Source organism: Sinohyriopsis cumingii, chromosome 16 (assembly GCF_028554795.1).
Source record: "Sinohyriopsis cumingii isolate HCF-2022 chromosome 16, ASM2855479v2, whole genome shotgun sequence".
NCBI lineage: Eukaryota > Metazoa > Mollusca > Bivalvia > Unionida > Unionidae > Sinohyriopsis > Sinohyriopsis cumingii.
In genome coordinates, this window is record NC_142976.1 from 76,307,773 (window position 1) to 76,329,471 (window position 21,699).

The window sequence follows — 21,699 nt, forward strand, 5'->3', positions numbered from 1 at the left end:
TCAACATAGTTGTAAGAAGTTACTAGATGAGGAGTGTTACAGCAAGTCACATTAAAACTTATTCTTATTAATATAATAAAACCAATTCATAAAGAACTTGCATTACACTGATCTGGGTCTAATTTATAAAAGGACCTGCATATTCACATCAGTTTTTTTGACAGACTATTTTGAATGACAACCAGTCCTTAGACTCTTCTTGTTCACACTGTAATCATTACTCATACAAACAAAATGTGTCCATAAACACAGATGCTCACACCTAAATAATTCACACCTATATAATGCAAACAAACAACAAATTTCTAAGTCAAACAAGGGCCATTATTTTGTTAAATTCTGTCAGTAAATTGGAAAAATGGGACTTAACCTAGATTAAATGTAAAATTGTACACTAAATTTTGTTTCAATCCATGCAGTCTTGCTCAAGTTTTTGAGCAGAACTGAAATTCATCATTGGACAGATTGACATAGTGCCTGCCACTCCAAGATATGGTAGGTGTATAAAGATATGAAACAATTTATTTCTAACCCCATCTTTCATCTCCCTGCATGGACCAGCAATCTGTTCCTTGATAAAGATGATGTCCTGCCCATCCAGGCCATATTCTTTAAAGGCTTGACATATACTTTCATCTTCAAGCAAGTAATCAAACATGTCCACAGAAGCATCTTCATGCTGCAAAATATAAAAATATTTTTATTATTGTTTATTTTAACAATGTAGCACTGCCTTCAACAGGAACATCAGTACTGTTTTTCACAATGTGGGAAAAAGGCACACATATTCTATCAAATGTCCTGCTCTGTCTATGAATTTACAAATTGGCAGCCAACAATAATTACTGTGACATGGGTGTTCAGGCCTAGACTGCATCACCAGTACTTAAGTCCAGACTTACACTTAAGACTAAATCTAACAATCTGATTAGCAAGAATCTCAATCTGACTTAACCAATCGATGTTTCAAGCCAAACTTTAAGACTTGTTGGAAATTAGAGGCAAATCTTTCAACTGTGAAATAAAAACTATTTGCATTCAGACAATGAATATCTTGTGATTTACAGGAATGAAAAAGTTTGGAATAAATGTGAAAGGGATAGAATTCATAGAGCAATGTTCATTTTCTGATCGACTGTCATGTTATGTTTGAAGAGAATTAAGTCACCATTTCTCACTTCCTGCATGGCAAACTACCTTCCTAAATCAGCTTTAAAATTAATGGATCAGACTAAAAGTAAACAGATGAATTTATTATCTGATTCTTTTCTTATTGAATACACACCATCTTACAGAAGACAGCAAAGTTTATTTAGTGTTTAAACAAAAATCTCGGGACAAAATTTAAGGGATTTTTAAGAGATTGATCTAATTTTGTAAGGGCTTGCTTAAATTAACTTGCCCACTTTTAAAGTTGAATTCTGAAACCTCTTTTACTGTATTTATGTTGAGTCCCTCTTCCAAACAACTAAGTAGAGTGTAAAAAGTTTGCCTTGAAATTTAAACATCAACACATACAGTTTAACCTTATTATATCATGGATGGTTGGAATCCATAGAAGGTCATATTGTGCTACCAAATCGTGCTTTAACCAACCAAGTCAGTTTGCTGAAAAAAATGATGCATGCACACAAAAAATGGTGGTGGTGGTGGCAATAAAAGTGGGTGCAAAACTCTGCTTCATTGGCACAGATACCATTTTAAATTCATGCCTATCAGACAAGAAATTCACATGTACATGTACTGAAAACACAGTGATTGCATTTTTAATATAGAGAACCACACATTGGTGAATATATATATATATATATATATATATATATATATATATATATATATATATATATATATATATAGTTAAAGTATCAAAACCATGTACTCACCAGCTAATCTCTGGCATTTGTGAGAGTGAATCCATAATTCCATTGCAAATATGCAACTATAATGTTTAGTAATTTTATCTCAGATCATTATCTGTCTGAATTCAATGCAAAACAGTAACAGCAAAACTACATAGGAAAGATGAAACAAATTTATGGATAAGTATTTATGCATATATATGTCCTAAGATCAATAAACATTCTCTGTATACATTTCATACTGCTAGAATTTTCTCCGCTGCAAATCAGAATTTATTGTTTTCTGAAAAGCTGATTTATTTTCAACTGCTCTTCATTCCTCAGATGGTCAACTTGTAAACAACTAAATCTGGAGCAGATTGTGTTTGTTTAAAACTGGACTTAATCCTGTCCTGGGCTTCAATTATCTCATTAACAGTAAATGCTATATGTTTCTATGTACTGTTATCCATTGTAAATACCCACTAATTAACACTTTGACATCTATTTGTTTGAATGACTACAGCAAAAATAACTGTTAATGAACAATGGAGCCATTTTTCAAGGGAATGGACAACATTATTCACTGGTCAACTGATTTTGTGGCAATTGTCTAACAACACTACCAAGCCACATGTACATCTTGGCAGCTCTTGTTTTCTTTTATGTTTGATAAAACCTTGCAACATAATTCGAATGTTTAGTTGTGAGATTGACTTTGATGATAAGCAATTACTTGAATTATCTAATTTATAAAATTCAGGTAAGAATCTTTTATCAACCACCACATTGTTTTACGCTTGGTTGTAAATGCAGTTTAATGTGCAAACATATGTCAGCTATTGTTTGAACAAAGATTTTACACAGAATGTATTGAAGACAAACACAAAAAAGACGACTTTTTATTGTTCATGATCAATAATAATAAGATTAACACTTATGAGTTCACTTCTTTAAAAAATAACTAAGCTCAAAGTGCCGTGATAGACTACTGACACATTTACATTCAAATAGAAATGTTTAACAACTTTATTCATATAAAGAATGATGCAACCATAAGACACTTTTTTCTTCAAGAATACAACACATCTTGCCAAATTATTTAATCAACTCTTGTTTATTTTGGCACAAAAGAAATTGGTGAAATTATTGTAAAATTGCAGGACCCAAGCCATGACTGTGTTATATTTGAATTCATACATGAATTCTTCCCCAAAATGATAATGAACATTTTACACATTATTTTTCATATTCTGCAAAAGAAAATATAGTTCTTATGTAGAAAGATATATGACATTTCAGGAACAATGCCATGATTGTGTTAGATCTAAATTCATGCCATAACAAAGTGTGCTAAAGTGGGGTTTTACTGTATATACTGATGGTACAGTCAACTAAACTTACTTTCATTACTAATTTTCCAGTTGCATATGTACTTTTGTCAAATCATTGTATTTTATCTTCTAAGCTATGCCCAATTTCTACATTTTACTTGTTCAGGGATTCTATCATATTATTAAATTTTTTCTTCAAGATTATTTAATTCCATGGCTTCTTCTCTAGATTTTTTTTCCAAAGACAGCTTCATTGAATGCTAAATATTAGTTACTCTGTGGCTTCTGCCTTCTTGCTGACACTGTGATTACTTCGGAGGGAATCAGGCTCATATATGATTCTTGATCCACCAGCTGCATCAGAAGGGGGGGGGGTAGGGGGTTTTGTAGCTGACTGATATCATTCTTCTCAGAATCTGTCTTCAGAAAAGAAGGCATCATTTACTATTCAGGATTCCAAAGTGCTCGCTAACAACTGGGGTTTTCTTACCGTGATGAAAGGGCACATTCTCCTATTTTCTCCAAATCAATTAACTTATTATGGAAAGCACATGATGCCATCAACTTATCCCCTTTTCATCTCTAATCTTGAGTATCTGGGAGCCATGATCCACATATATTCTCCTTTGTTAAAGTAGATAATAAAGTCAACATACTCAATGCTTCATCCACCATTGGCATTCACTGACAACATGTCAACTATGCTTTGGGAATTTTAAGTAAAACTATATTACAGTCTTCCATAAGACATGGGATAATACAGAAGGTATCCAAATCAACATAATGTGTGATAAAATCAAGGATTAAAATGACAGCCCTTGCTGTCCCCCCACCCCAATAAAATAGGTAAAAATTAAACACTTAATAGTATTATGTCAATATTAGTGAAATTCAATGATTTTTAAAAGGCTTTCATTGCATATTTAAAGATTTTTCAGGCTTTTTCCACTTTTTGCAATTGTCAATGGTTGTCTAGACCAGACATTAAATTCAATGGTTTTTCAAGATCTGTATGAACCAAGTGTGTCGTACTTGCATGTACATCTGCAATGGATACCAAAAGTAGGACTCTAGTACTCAAAATAAGCAGACTTAACTCGGCCTCCATTACTTGAAATTGCAATTGCTGACAGTATCTCCCATGTCAGGTAACATGCCTACCAATACACCCATCCTTCCTCCTCCTCGTGAAAATATGAATACAGAATATTCATACATTTTCCAACAGTAAGAAGCACACATTCTCTTCATATATTTCGAATATGCATGCAGGGCCGTAGAGAGTGATCATGAGCCCTGAGGTAAGAAAAACCTGGGCCTTGTCTAATTTTTCTTTTATAGCCCAGGGGATATATCCCTGGTTGCCCCTCCCCTCTTGTCGGCCCTGTATGCATGCCAAAATCTGCAAATGAATTAGAAAAATCTCCATTAAAAGATTGCAGATGTTGTTTTCAGTTTAGCCAGCATGACCCTGGCTGTGAATCAATTAAATGTCGGAAATTGTGATCACATTATCCAGTGATATAAAAGCAGACAGCAATGTAGGCACTGAAGCTAAAATATCTGAGCTATACATAAATAATGCGTAGTATAGCTTGCAAAATACGTTTAATCACAAAGTAGATGATGTTAAAGCATTCACCTTTGTGTTTCTAACATATTGCAAATTCATTAATTTGCATTGGTATCGAGTTTTTGGTTTTCCAATAAATGGCATTTTCATATTCAGTTCAATTCATTATGTTACAAGGTTTTTACAGAAGGATCATTGTTTGTTAAGTCTTAAAATTTATGGTTCATGGCAACCATGAAATTGGTACACTGTGAAAAATAGTGAATTTATTGTGATACAGCAAAACCCTGCAGGATCCACAAAAGTGCCACTTTGCTAAGTACCATATCACACAATATCCAACCAAGATAGTTTACTGAAGAAAATACTGCATGTATATCCTCTATCATACACAAGATGAGGGTGGTGCCAAACTATGGACTTCACTGGCACAGCTACCAACTTGATGCATGTTAAACAAGGAATGCATATTTATCATTTATTGTTTTGGCACAGACATACTGTGCACACATCATGGATTATAGATTGGCCTATCAATCTGGTGAACATGGACACAGGGGCAAGGGATTACCGTCCACTACGGATAGTGGTTGTCCACTCTATCTGATGGATTTTCCCTAATTCTTGTTGACATCCACTTAATATAGTGGAAATTCTTCATTGATTTTATTGCAGGCATAATGGGTTTTATGCCACCCCACAATGATGTTATTGCTCCAAGAGTCAACACACTGAAGTGAGAAACCCTGGTGCTGTCAAATTTACCATAGCAGGTGTCAATTTCATACCTTTGTGACAAGTTTTCAACACAGCACATAGAATACAAGTTCATCACAGTGGCACATACCCATCACATGTTTAATGAAACCTCTAGTATTTATAGGTTACTGCATTTGTATGGGAAAATATGAACGAGTTTTTCGAATGGAAATACTGCATGACCTTGGGAGTGCAGTATATGCATCCGACAAAACGAGTTCATATTTTCCCATACAAATGCAGTAACCTTTTTATTATATGCTCATTTTTTTATTCTACCTAATGCTTAATTATATCAACAAAATACACTACAAGAAACAAAGTAACTGAATGTATGCCATATTCCAAATTAAACAGACAAGGGCAGATTCAACATTACACAACAACAACATTATTAATGCGCACATAACTCTGCCCTGATAAATTTGAACTAAGTCGCACGCTTGACATTACTTTCGGGAAAAAATGGCGTCTAGTTAAAATTGAAATTCAGAGTCATATTGTAAATGAATGCGCACTGCAACAACTTTTCCATCTGAGGGCTGTTCCAGTAAAACATATATTCCCCCCGGGGATGGTACTTCAAAAAAACTTCTGTAGGAGGATGTGTTTCGATCTATTTTGATTCTGACAGTGGAAGGTTGGTTAGGAAAACCACTTCTGTTGCGGGTTGTGCTAACTGCTTCAGTCACCTGCATAGTGGGAAAATGTGTTGATCAGTTAGCTGTGATGATATTTACAATGACAGAATTTAGTGGTTGAAAGCCCCCCCCCCACTCCCATTGTCACTATTATAAGAGTACATCAAAACAACATGCTGTAATAGCTAAGCGGCGAGATCAAAGGCTTTGACTGGCAGCTGGGTGGGAAAATCTACTGATATTTACAGTGCTTGAATTTAGAGGCAGAAATACCCAGAGATGTACATGTGGTCATTTATAACAGAACATCAAAATAAACAACTTTAGCTTTCATTCTTGTGTTCATTACCAAGTGTAATGGAATAAGCAGTGCACGTGATCTCGGAATCATGACATGTTGAGACATAGACTTGAATGAGTATTTTGGGGTTCAACGGCAAACTGACGAAGATTGAGAGATTCAGGAGAGGGCTAAAGTTGCTAGAACTGATAATTTGAAAGGGACATTAGCCAAGTGTATGAAAGTGTGTGATGCCTAGCTTACTGCTTTGAATAAGACCTTCCTTGGATCGAAAAAAGTCAGACTCACTCTGATGGACAAGCAAGAGCTATGTCAGTGTTATAAATATGTCAGTGTTATAAAGAATGAAGAAATTAAACTCTATGGCAACCAATAGTTACTATAATTGGCATAGTTTTCTGAGAGGGGACTGCAACTTTTCCTGATGGGACTCATATTTTTACCAAAATGGGAGCCATGGACTCTTAGTTTTAAAATCCTAACAAGACCTCTGGTTCAAAACTTTTCTTTCTGGGACAGAGATATCCAAGAGAGAATACAGATGGGGCCATACATGTGAGATGTTGAAAATTGCACAACAATAAAGAACAGTAACTTGTTCAAATTAGTTATGCATATGCATTTCAGACAGCAGGCAATGAAAGGAGTTCACAGCACAGAATAATATTTGTACATCGAGGAGGAGGATTATATTAAATTCAGAAACAATTAACAGATTAATGCTCATAAGGAACATCAGAGAATCCCCATACAACATAATTGTGTGTAGATCTCAAGTTGGCAGAACCACTGAGCAACAAAAGAATAAAAAGACAAACTTTGTATCATATGCAGATGTATGACCAAATGATGTACATGCTCTCTATGTGCAAAAATTAAATGATATTAAACATAAGAGACTGACTCATCTGTGTAAACTCAAAGCAAGATGGATCAAATTTGACCTGTTTATGTTCGGTTCTTCCATATATATAGATCAAGGTGGTATTTTCTGCAGACCTTTTGGCACTTAGTTCCAAGCCATCATTTGGTATTTGTATTGCAAAATGGATAACTAAAAAAGTATATTATCTAGTACAATACATTTTTAAGCAGTATCATTGACTGATGATGAAATTGATGGAAAAAATACTTGATGTCATTCTGATATATGGATTCTTTACTACACTAATTAATCTGTTCATCCTGATTCTTTTTTCTTTTTTTTACCATCTCCTTTAGTCTTACTGGTACCAGTGCTTTTAATAAAATTGTAACTTCTATTTTCTTGCAATCTAAATATTTATAATGATGTGTTATTGTCAAAAGGTAAAATGTGCTTAGTGTTGTAAAATCTAAAACTATTAATTAGCAAGGGACTAAAATAAAAAAGTGGACAGAAATTATTCCCATATTACAGTGCTGTTAGAAACAACAGAATAGTTGTACAAGATGTATTTTGCACAAAGTTGTAGAACTAGCGCTTGCAATGTCACCACATATTCTACTTAAATAATTATATCATCATTTCTGTATATTCATGCGGGAGGTCGTGGGTTCAATCCCTGGCCAAGTCATACCAAAGACTTACAAAAATGGTACTAATAGCTGCCTCGCTTGACGCTCAGCATTAAGAGGTTAGTGTTAGGACTGGTCGGCCCGGTGTCAGGATAATGTGACTGGGTGGGACATCGTGCTACATGTCTGCGGCATGATGCCCCAGTGCTAGACATCACTATAAACTGCCATTTTTTTGACATCATAATTAGCTGTCAAATATGGAGTAAACCTATAGTCTTTATGCCATCCCAACCAAGACCACAACCACGTCAGCAAGCCCAATGACCTCACAGTAATAATCGCTATACAACTAGAGATGACATCTCTTCGAGAATTTTGATTTCAGTAGAGCTGTAACAGAGTGGAACAGTAAGAAAGAGAGACAGATATTTAAGTGTAAGGGAGATATTTAACAATGGCTATTCCTACCACCACCACTTCCTCAATGAAGATCACACACACACACACACAAAACATCCTGAAATCCTGGCAGCATCCCTGCAGAGGAGATAACTTGACTATTCAATTTTATTGGTCTCTGGTTATCCCATGGTATTTCTGCTACTTGAACATTATCTTACAATGTGTCCATTCAGCATGGTCAAAAAAAGCTTACAACCATTGACAGTTGTTCAAGGACTCGCATCACTACAGATGTGAAAAAACGAGAACCATACTAAGAATCATTGAAGATAAAATAGAGTATATATGTGTTTGACTGTCCCTGATTGGTTGATAATGAAAGTAAGTTTTAGTAAAAGCAATCTTTTGAGAGCTTGTCCTACTTTAACTGAAAAAAGTGAGGGACATTGTTTTATTAACATAATTTCCATCCCTTTACAGACCCGAGTTTGGACGACTCATTACTGAAATCAGCAGCTGACTCTTTGATGCAGTATTGAAAGCACACATTTCAAATTTGTATAGATCCAGAAAATGGTGGGGCTGTTATGTTTTTTTCTTCTTCACAAAAGCTGTCGTCATAGATGTGTCTATACTGATATAAATTTGATCATGATCACTCAAAATTCAAAGTTACTAAATTTTAATATCGTGGTGTTTGCACAAATTTACAGTGGGAACTGAATTAGTGCAGAGTCCTGAACTCTTGAGTTTTGTGCAGAAATATGGAATCCAAGCAGAATACATCCAAAAATGTAGAGGTTTCCAATCTTGGATTTAGTCTCCCCATTGTGTTTCACACTGATATGCATATTCACAGAACATTTGTATAGTAATTAGTAGGAAAAATGAGAAATTTAGATACATATAATAAACAAGACAAACAGTATGTGGGGGGAGAAGTATTAAAAAAAAGAATGAGTAGAAGTGTGCCTCTTTTTTTATGTGTGCAACATTATTTTCTTGGCTTCAGTAAGAAATTTCATCAAAAGGAAGACAATAAAAGGTGTACAGTTAACTAAACCAATATGAATTTAGCTACTTAAAAGCTGTATCAAATTGATTTTAACCTTCTGGTCTGTTTCTGTCCATTCTGGTGATATGTCCACTGAATCAGTATGGTTGGAAAAAATATTTGGCAAATTTAAAAAATTAAAAAACTTTTGGCAGATTATGATTATATCCTACTTCTGCCTGAGAGAGTGTGAATAATTTTATTTCTTGGTTTGTTGATTGTGGTTGTTGCTCAATTCAAATGCATCATTGAAAAACATTGACACATTCTCATACTTTGTTACAAATATTTATTACAGATGCATATCATCAGATATTGGTGAATATAGCTTGAATAAGTTATAACACTTCTAGTTGGAACAATGGACATTGTTAAGAGAAAATCTATGTGAGCCAAAATGTAAACCTTTCAGCAGTGTGTGATGCAGGATTGCTCAAGACTTTTCCATCTCGTATGCTCACCATGAAAAATCCATTTGCACCTACTGATGATGACTTTTAGGTAACTGTCAGAAAGTCATAATTGACGATATTTTAAGGTCTGCAAAAATTACTTTAGTCAAAAGTTATAAACTCGTACAGCTGTGGCAAAAATGACAGACTAGTACCTTTGCTGCTGTGGCCACGGTTGAATAGTTGGTTGATTCAGTGTGGTTTGATTTTGGGTTTTTTGGTGATTTTTTTAAATAATACATTAGGTGGAGGAAGAACCCGAAACACCACCAACCTATATTGGTTGATCTGTGACACAAACTCACTCTGTGAGATGTTTAAGTGATGTAAAAGCAAGGACCTTAGTACACTTGGGCACATGGAGCCTCTGTTAATTTAATGTTTATCTCCAACAGCTGAAGTCATTTAGACATGAGATCTCCGGGATTTCAGTAGATCATTATGGCTTTTACACCATTTTCAGATGAAGAGAATCTATATATGGCAGCCAGTTTTACTGCTGAAGAAAATCCAAGTCCTTTTGAGACACCAAACACCACTTATGTAGAACCACTGACCTTCCACAAGTAACTGGCAACATTCTCATTTACATATTGGAGGCAAGTAATCACATGACAAGCATCTTGTACCACTGCCATGGAAGCCCCTCAGATCTGTATCACAAGATAAGCATCTTATACCACTCTGCCATGAAAGCCCCTCAGGCCATAGGTATAAGTCTCATATGAAAGACTAGAAGTGGGAAATAGAACCTGTGACAACTGGATTGAAAGTGCAGAACGTTGCTGCTAGGCCATCAGTGATGATTATGATGCTGTTGACAATACAGTTAACTGCAATGACATTGATTTTATGAGTGCTCAGGGAAAAATGATTCTTTGACTTTCATCCATTTTTTTTAAATCTATGATATACAAATGTTTGATTTGCTATATTTTTTAATAACTTTATATTAGTCTTGCAACAAGGTGTAAAAATAAGACATTGGTAACTGAAAAAGATGTTCTTACAAGAAATGATATAGTGTAAAAGTAGACAAATGATGCAACATCACTTCCACAGGCATCATTGTTTTTTTCCCTGACAAATCATATAAGTTTACCTAAACATTTATTGGAAAAAATAATAACAATGAATCATAAATCTGACCACACATTTAAAGCAATACAAGATTTAACTATTATTCTAATCAAAAGCAGCATGCCTGAGAACAAAGAAAAATAGCAAGACATATTGATCACTTTAGGAAACACAGAGTTTAGTAAGGATACAAATTCATGATTTCTGTATTAGAATAGAAATATCTATTATAAAATCTGTATTCATGGATGTTAAATTAGTAGGTATTAAGGGACTGATCAATGACAGCTACAAAAAAATAAGCCACCATGAAAATCTGATTTCACAGTATCAGAGACATACTTGGCTGGCAGACAAACAAAAGGACAAAAGACACATTATAATGAATGAATACAAATAAAAATATGCAGTAGATTATATGATGTACAGTAGTCCCCCTCTTGAACGGCCCCCCTGACCAGCGGCCACCCGCTCCTTACGGCCAGAATCCGTTGGCACCGACGAGTTTGTGTTCAAAAGTACCCCTCGTGAAAGGCCACCCGGCTAACGCGACCAGCGGCCAGCATATTAGTGCAAAATCATAAAATGTACCCCTCACACGCGGCCGCATTTTATTTGAATATGTATCCAGAACCAGTATTGTATTCATAACGTGTGTTAAATAATCCGATTTCTGTTTCCCGATGTCAGGTTTTCGTTACTGAAAGAAGTGTTGAGTAAAGTACATTTACCACTAAGGTTAATATATCATTTACACCTCACGAGAAGCCAAATTTATTACATAAAAACCGAGAAAGACTCAAATTTTAATCCATACAAAAGGGTACGTACATGTAATCCAATTAGCCTTACTGCTGTGTTATCATAAGATGTCCGGTTTAGTCACTATGATAAACAAGCATTACTGATAGATATAATGTGTTCAGCTTATGCATAATACATTAAACAAGGGAACAAAAACTATGAATAGAAGCGATTCCACTTATACAAAGCCAATACTAACCTGAGTCATACATAAGCTAGAGTATATTTATTGTACAGTAAATATATTATGGTACTACAGTAAAACCTGTCATGAGCGACCTCTGCTATGAGCGACCACCTGTCATTTCCAACCACAATCGTAATGCACGGATCGATTTTACTATATAAACGCTCTGTTATGGACGACCACCTGCTGAACGCGACCAGCGACCGCGATTTCTTGGCAAAATATGCATTTTGACACTGCTATGAACGGCCGCATCGCCAAAAAATCAAAACAGATTGACACCACTGACCTTAACTTAATCCTTTGTAAACACTAGAGCTCGGGATAAATGTAGTATGCAAACAAAGTACACATTAAATAACACTATAGTTGAACAACCATATATCGGGATAAACACCTCTAACCATCATTTAATCCTTTGTAACAAAGACTGCATAAATAGCAAAGATTGCTCTAATAAAGTATTTAAAAATAATTTGTCTTGCTACAGTACCAGTTTTGTGAAATTTACAACTCCAGCGTACGGTGTCATTTGTAAACTGCAGTAAACCAGACTAAAGTACATGTCACTAACCGCCATTGTAGTGCCGAAGTCATGTGAATAGCCAGTAAGAGTAACATCAAAGGGAGTAATGATGGATATACGCAGTCAATTTAGAGGTTTGTATTTTTTCTTTATCTTTATGAAAACTCACAAAACGCCGGTAGTCCTTATGTCCAAGTGAGAAATCGTTTGAAAGGGCTTCAGTGTTGGTTTGAGTACGTCGTTTGCTTTCCAGTTAATCCATAATGCCTGGAGGGCGAATGAGCTCATTGTCTTTAATACTAGTAAGTGAGAATCATTTCCAGATTTTTTTAAAATTATTTTTTATTTCTTTTGTTAGTGTTTCACCAAGCCACAATCTGTTTACGTGGGTGCAGATGGTCGGAACATTTGTTTATCGAGCTATAACGCTGTTGATTTAAACCGTCTCAGAATAAATGTATTGTTTCTTGATGAGTTAATTATGTCTTTTGGTTTCATTCATTGGTACATAATATATATTTATTCCACAATTCCCCAAAACCGGATCAAAACCGATAGTCTTTATAACGTCAACACTAATAACAACGGCAGAATCTCCGCTGAAAAAAAGAAACATTTTAACACTGGAAGAAAGGATTAATGTCATTGAAAGAAATGAAAAAGGCGAGACCACTCGCAAAATAGCAGTTAGCTTAAGCGTCGGTAAAACGCAAGTTCAAAATGTAATCAAAGACAAGAAGTCCATTAGAAACGAATGGCAGAAAGGTGCACAAGCACAGAGGAAATATGCCATGGCACGACGGACAGTTTACGGAGATCTGAACGAGCGAGTATGGGAGTGGTTTTGTGTTGCAAGGAGTAAAAACATACCAGTAAGTGGAAAGTTGATTCCGGAAAAGGCAATAATTGAGATACATGTTCAGACCAAATAGCTGAGTAAAACACGTCAACAAAGAAGTATAATGGATTTCTTTTAAAAAAACAAGTGAATAAGTGTATAAAATAAGATATATACATCATATCTAACTGTTCATTTTTTGTACATATTAATGTGATGTTGAAATATAAATTTTATTCTCGTTGTTTGATAGATGTATATCTTTATTATATAAAGATATTTTGAGAGGAATGCATGCAATATTTAACAAGATTCATGAATAAAGGATATGATGCATGTACAGTGAGTATGGGTATTATTTATTTTTCAACAATGCTAACTATTGACCCTGAAAACCAGTCCATTTTCACACACCTCTTATGAGAGACCTCCTGTCTTGAGAGACCGCTTTTGGTTGGCAGAAGGGGCGGTCTCTCATAACAGGTTTTACTGTATAAATACAATCAATTCTGCTGAAGATATTTATTTCACAACTGAGTCTGTATAATTGTAGGCATTTCAGTTGAACTTAAAAAGATGATGATGAAAATGAAAATGAAAATAAAAAGAATCAAAGAGACTGTTATGTATATTTGATTTAATTTATATATGATTTAATTTAATTGTCTGTTTGTAAGTTTTAAAAAAAAATTTTAATTTCATTACATGTCAAAGTAATGTAATACTGTTAACTTGATTTGGCATTTTTTCAGAAATTAGTATAACCTGACTGTTTTGTCGAAAACACCTAAAAATAGAACTTTGTATCTTTTTGCTGACCTAGTTCCTGGCCTTGATTGAGAATCAAACTTTTTTTAAAATTCATTTTTAATGTGTGAATGATAATAGTGAAATCGAGGCTGTACTGGAATACGTGACCTTAGACATGTAAATAGCTTCTAAACTGTTCTGGAATGTGATTATGTGAGCCTCTCTGGGCATCTGTTTTGTGCAGTATTCAGGTTTTATACTGATGCCTATACAGAATTTAGTTAGGTGGGCCTTTACACTGGAAAGCATTTGTTTGTGACCAGTTTGGAGTTACATTTTAATTTTTATTCAAATTATTTGGATTCTAAAAGATTAATTCTTTTTCCTGGAAATATCTGAGTGCTCATTCAGAATTCTTGGACAAAGACATTTATTTTATTTGGAAATTCAAACACCGGAATATTGTTTGTGGATTAACAAAAAACTGTAGACACAACAGCACAATACTAGCTATAGCATACATCATTGCCTTCCATTTTAGATTTTTTGGCGGGACTTGAACTTGAATTCATTAGAACATTTCATTACTAGGACTTCTAAAATTGAATTCGTGGATTATTCTTGAATTACTTCTGGATTTGATTTCTTAAAACTCTAAGTTCTTATTTTACAATTTTTACATTGTTTTTCCAGGAAAATAAATTATTTGTTAAATTTTTCAAAGCTTGTTGTTTTCACTCTTTCTTTGTTACTGTTTATTAGAGCCTAAACACGTATTATAGCCCAACTTTGATAAGAGGGTATATGAACTCACTAAGAAACATTTACACAAAAACATGCATGACCAAGCATAGGAAACTGATTTAAACACAAAATCCAAACAAGTTGGGAAGGATGGCTACATGAATGGATACAAAGTGGGATGGACATGGTAAATCTCTTTGTCCCTTTAACAATGGGGTCTCAAACTCAAACCACCCTTAAGGCTGCATGAGGACGTTTTCGATGGCCCAAGGGCTGCACCACCTTTGTTATCTCTCCTGACACCTTGTGACAACAATCATTTTGTAGGTCACAGAATATTTCTTGGTGGTCAGCATGTGGCCCGTGGACTGCATGTTTGAGACTCCTGCTTTAACATATAAACATACAATAGTAACTGGCACTCAAAAGTAGGTCCATTTTGCCTACTTCCATTTTGCCTGGTTTGTTAATTAGTATATATGTACAACAATTAAGCATTTGCTTGAAATTTTGATACTGAAGCTAATATGGAACATGATGCATCAACATTCAACCTACCTTATTTGTCATTGAGCTGGTACTAATTATAATGCCAAGAGAAGAAAAGCTACTATTTGACCCAGCATATATTGGGTGGAAAGGATAATAATTCAAGTTTTATCTTAAAGGTGTCCAGTGGTTGTTATCAATTGGGAAGTGAAAATTGTGTCAATAAAAAACAAAACAAAAAACAGAATACATACATGCCTATTGAATTAAGCAATTACATTAGCTGCAAAAAGAAACAATCTCACCTTCCAGTGTTTGTCTGGTCTCAGCTTTGGAATAACCTTTCCATCAAAAAGATGGGAGTAAGGGCCATGACCTGTAGTTTTAGATGTAAATATCACATCTCAAGCATGTTAACAAGATCATCAACTTTTATGTATGCTAAACCTCAAACCTTGATAATTTATATGGAACAAATTAATATAACAAGAGTATCTTGAAAGAACTACTAGCTGAAGAGAATTTCCAGGAATTCAAGATAAGACCATTTCTTCCTTTTAACTGCCGAGTACTGAAACCACTGATGAGATTCTTCAGCAAAAACAATAATTTGACCATACTGCTGCAATGGATATGTTGGTATCAGATTCATGGCACCATTTTCATTTGGATAACATGACTTTTAACACAACACTGGCTATATCATGTTGATGAAATGAGAGTTAAGTGCCTTTTCTGAGGAAATACCATGGCAACTGACCCAGGATGGCCTGGGTGGGTATCAAACCTGTTGCTCTTGGATTACAAATCTGATTCTCTACCAACTGAGCTACCTCAACTCCCCTTCTGGAGAAACCCTATGTTGATATGGCCTTCCAATTTTGAAAAAGTAATGATAGTCAACTTGACATTACAAAAAGTCTGCTGGTGAAAACCCCAATGTCATTCTGGAAAACTATTGATAACAAGATTTTCAAGATATCTGCTGTGGCAGTCATATTCTATGTCAGCACCATTTTCATTTAGGACCAACTAGACATCATAAGAAGTCTTTCAATGAAAACCCATGCTGATATGATGATTCATTCAGCAGGAGTAGCAATATCAAGCTTTTCAAGACTGCCACTTTGGCAGCCATATTGTCTGTCTGAGTAACATTACTTTATCAAAAACCAACCAGGCCATGGGAGGAATGTGTGTGTAAATGGTCCATGGAAATCTCCCCGGTGGTTTAATATGAGTAGTGATAACAACCTTGTGCTAATGGACAGATGGATGGACAAGAGACCATCCCATAAACTTTTCTGGTCTTTGAATAAACACAAAACTAATATTTATTGTTATTTGGATGAAATGTTTTCAAATTTAAGGTACACAATTTGCTTATGTCCCACAACCCAACAATTAATGTCATTCTGTTTCACTGATACTTGACAGAAAGAAAGGAAAAATCTAGCAAGGTGAATAAAATAAAAGTTTGCTAGGGGTGAGAGACTGAAGTCATTGATTTTTAAAGTCAGGATTTTAGTATTTTTTCTTTACAAAGAAACATGAAAGTAAATTTAAGCAGCATAAAGAATCCTTCAACATTGCAAAAATTAGGATAAGTTAGTCATTTGTCCAAAAGAGGGGCTAGAAGGCTACCATATTGGACCAAAATAAAAATATTTGTTTGACAAATTAAGTATAAAAATCATTAAAAATGTACACTAATTAGCATTTTTCAAATCAGACCTTAAAACATGCATGTCAGATTTTATTTGTCCACCTTAAATTGTGTCTTTGTTAAGCTGCTAACAAAGTTTTTAAGATAAAAGGATTAAGTCTAAAAAGTTAAAAATTCTGCTAAAAAAACAAACATTTGCTACAATGGCCTGAAACCATGTCATCCATATATATTAATACCAATAAACATACCAAATGTTGAGTCTACCTCAAGTGATTTACTGCTTAATTGTCAAACATTTCCAAGTCAAGAAAGTTACAAAGTGTGCACAAAATTGAAAAATAAGGTCAGAGTCACCAGAACCTAAAAGTGTCATGGGATCCACACAAGGTATTTGAATATCAAATAAGGGCTGGTTTGGCTCAATAGCTTTTTTTTTATAGCTATCTTGCTTACAAGAAAGTGTGATGACAGATGGATGTACAGAAATACAGCATTAAAAAAATATCTCCCTCCCTTGATAAAACTGCTAAATATTTGCTCATGAACTGGATTAGATACTTGCATTAAGTGGCTATCTGTGCTAATCTATCACTTTGATTTTGACCAATATGCTTTACTTCTGAGAAGATGGTGAAAGTCAATCATATACATTAGCATGGAACAGAGAAATCCCATCTAGGGAGTAAGGGCTTTAAGTGAAGGAACTCTGTTAGCCTATATCTGCCAATATCTGACCCCTTGTGTAAATTATGTGTCCTGTACTACTACATATGCTCATTCTACTAATCTCTGCATATAGTTGGCACTTATTATTTCTATACTAGTAATATAAGATTGGCACAAGGTGAATGTTTTTAACTAAGTGAGAATCAAAGGGCATCTGACCTAGATCATGACAAAGACCAGCTATCTGCACACACAATATATCTTTATCATTAATTTCTAATTCTGGCTGACGATTTTGGAGTGCCCTTGCCAACTGTCCAGCTAACTGGCACACTCTGAAAAAAAGATAAATAATAATAATAATAATAATAATAATAATAATGTTATTACATTAATTTTTATTATTATTATTATATTATTACAGCAACACAAAAATCTACAAAAAATATAAATATTAATGAAGGTATCTGATTAAACTAAGCATAACAAAGCTCAATTCTGATGCAACTGAAGATCGGAAAGTATCAACTTCAGATGTTCAATATTTAAAACTAAGCTACTTTTCCAAATCATCCTGAAAACTCAAAAGCAATCTTTCAAAGAAACCACCCATTTACTTTTTTCTCTTACATATTATATCAGATCTTCTGCCAAAAATTTAGTCTTTCAAGATGTGCAGTCTCTCATAAAAAAACAGGTCATAATGCAATATAGTCAATAAATGTCATTGAGAATTTGGTCTCTCTAGACAGGTGATCTCTCATAGCAGTGGTCTTTTAAGACAGGTTTGACTTGTGTGCGTGTGTGTGTTCCTCTGTGTGTGTGTCACTGCATACATTGGTTGTCTGAATGCCCAAGACTACAAAATTTTGTTTTTGGACTGCTTAACTGTAAGGTTCTAAAGTCTGCAGGACTAAAGGCCACATCTAATGTTTTCTTTCATTTTGATTCAAAGATTGGCTGTTTCATGAATAAATGTGAAAAAAATTTGGGAGGGCTAAAAATAATTTTACTTCTGTACATGTAATATTGACCTGCTATTGTGGCATTACTGGTGCTTGTCCCAGTACAAGGTGAATGCTCCCTCCTCCAATTGGAGGATTTGAACAAAAATCACCTCAGTCTGAAGTTTTAATTATTTCCATCATTAAAGTATGAAAATTAGTGCTTGCCCAACCTTCTTTTTTTGAAAAAGGAAAAGACAACCACTTGTCCCAGATTAGTGCCATTGAAAATTTTACTTGTCCAACTTTGAAAATTAATAACCCAAGATGTTAAACTATGGGATTTGATCAGTGCCATTTTAAAATGGTCTACAGCTGGAGTAAGACACTTGTACAAAAAGAGAGACTGATTGATATGTACGGTAAATAGACCTGTTATCTATACTTGATAGCTATATCTTCTATTACATCCTTGTAGGATAAGCATATGTTCTTCCAATCCTGCTTTAAGAGCCCTCTTACTGCCTTATGGTAGATAAAGTTTTAAACTCTTATACTATCCTCGACTGATTGATGGCACATGTCTAAATGAAACTTATTGGACAGTCTTAACAAAACTGTTATTTCTATCACAGTTCATCATGATGTAATCCCACCAACTGACATAAATTTGTAAGTGACACAAGAAGATAGTCATTTATATCTCCTGTCGCACCAAACTGATACTGAAACCAACGATATCTCAATAGCACAATAACAAAAAGCACATTTAGATTACAAGTGTCAGAACATTGGTGTAATACAACACTTGTGTTGGTACATTTAACGTGAATCTACTTCTGCTTGTTACACTGTTGAGAATTATGCTCATGACAAAAATATATAACAGAGCAACATTATCAACAGTACATATTTTATAGTTTATAGGAAAATTCACAAATTTAATTGAGCATTCCTAAAGCTTTTCATATTTTTTTTCATAATTTTGGTTTGGGGAGAGATTTTTTTCATAAAGAGCTAAAAGAATAAAATTGGGTATATTCATGATGATATTATAAGAAGTTTGTGTGTGTGTGTGTGTGATTTGGATTTTGAACATAGCTTTAAAAAAATTTCAGGCATATTGCTATGATGTCTGCAGTGTGAGAGTCTGTGTCTCGCAGTGAGGCATCATGCCGCTACATGTAGTACGATGTCCCACCCGGTCACATTATCCTGATACCAGGCTGACCGGTCCTAAAACTAACCTCTTAATGCATAGCACCAAGCGAAGCAGCTGTTTTTACCATTTTTATAAGTCTTTGGTCTGACTCTGCTGGGATTCAAACCCACAACAGAGGTGGACGCTCTAACCACTAGACCACCAGAGTGGTCAAATTGGGAACAATCATGATGGTATTATAAGAAACCTTTTCTGTGCTGACCAGTGGTCATAGCACATGTGAGAGATTCGCTCTCTTAAAAAATGTGTGTTTATGATGCTGCATCAAAACCAAGTAGCATCAAGCTAGGTGATGTGAGGATACCAAGTGTCATATGGTGTGAAAAAAATAGTCTGAAGGATAGATGAATGGATGAAAAGACCAATGGACCAAAACATAAAAAACTAGAAATTAAAGAATTCCTAAAAGCAAAACAAATATCTGTGTTTCTAGTGTAATACATATGAAAATTAAAACGAAAGTGTAACTGATGAATGGATTCACAAATGGATGTGCAGCAGGTGAAGGGGAGAACCAGACCACATTATAGGGGCTAGGTGAGATCAGCGAGGGTTTTCCAACTGAGGAGACACCTTGGTCATACAATTCAGTGTGTAAGCTTTCACAAAACTAAAGATGAATTTGAGATCGATGGAGCAGCACATATATTTAGTATGTTTTGTTTTGAGGATGACAAATCTCTAGGGGTTGGGGATATTATTCTTGCAGAAAACTACATGGCTAAATTCTGGACAGCCAGATGCATGATGCATTTGCAGCAGCCATCATCATGGCCCTTCCTACAGATAAAGAATAGTTAATGATGTGTGGTTTTGCCATCCTTGCAGCCCATTCCGTGGTTAAAGAATACTTTATTCGCACTGAGCTCATTTCCCAAAGAAAAGACATTGATAAGTGATCCATAACAGACAATTTTCAACCCTGTGACAATAGCAGCATGTTTGGGTGGGAAAATGGTCAACACTTTGCAGAACACATGACCATGGGTTTTCACTGGCATAGATGGGCCCTTCTACCCCCAAAAATTATCCAGTTGCAGCAGTGGCATACAGATCAGCATACAGATTGAAAGTTCACTGTATGCTTCTAGCTCTTGCAGCCCAAATACATGTAAAATAATATCAGGAGTACCTCCTCATATGGACACCATGGTGAAAGAAATCAATGATCTGATAATTGACCTATGTGAAGACTTCAACCTACAGTACATTCCACAGTACACATCTTTCTTCAGAACCAGCATGTCAACCTAAGCCTCTACCATAGAGACAAAATTCATTTAAGTAGAAAAGGAACCTCTCAACTACTGAGAAATATTAACATGTATGCCCCCATTTTCAGGCACTATAATGAAGAGTAATAATTTGCGCCCTGATAACTTGTGAACCCGCTTATAGTGCAGGGTCAGGCGTGGATCCCATTTTTTAAACCAGAAAATACCAAAAAATGTATTCCTATTTGTTGAACTTGAAGAAAATCGCGATCAAAATTACTAACAGAAACTGATATCACTTGTTTTATCATTGAAAACGGTAGATAGGACCTGGAAATTTTAATCAACATTATGAAATATCAACTTTAAAAAGAAGTCATAAAATTTGTTACATTTTCTATCCAAACGACATTCTCAGTACACCGTAATTAACGATGCTTAAGGAAATTATTATAAAAGAAAATGTCACGCCTAGTGGAAGCAGTACTTTGATAAATAAATACCAATTAAATAATTTTTTGTATCAATTGAAATTTGTGTTCTAGTTCCATCTTTTAGTTCCTTTTAACCCTTTACCTCATAGAGCATAGGGACAAAGTGCAGCACGCTATAAATAGAACACCTGTTACCTAGTCGACAGCATACGCATAGGCCTGCCTGTGAACTGTTAAGCAATGTAGTGTATGTTATGTTTAACAGCAATTTTAACCAA

General features: G+C 34.8%; 1 protein-coding gene across 1 annotated transcript in view; it reads right to left on the reverse strand.

Moving 5' to 3' along the window:
- The window catches only part of LOC149780835 (uncharacterized), a 209,644-nt gene that overhangs the window by 76,224 nt on the left and 111,721 nt on the right, over positions 1-21,699 (reverse strand). Inside the window, exons 25-27 of the mRNA XM_089936236.1 lie at positions 17,827-17,942; positions 15,578-15,648; positions 533-679 (exon numbers count right to left, since the gene is read on the reverse strand). Coding sequence (XP_089792362.1) covers positions 533-679; positions 15,578-15,648; positions 17,827-17,942 — 334 coding nt within the window. The remainder of the gene's footprint in view (positions 1-532; positions 680-15,577; positions 15,649-17,826; positions 17,943-21,699) is intronic.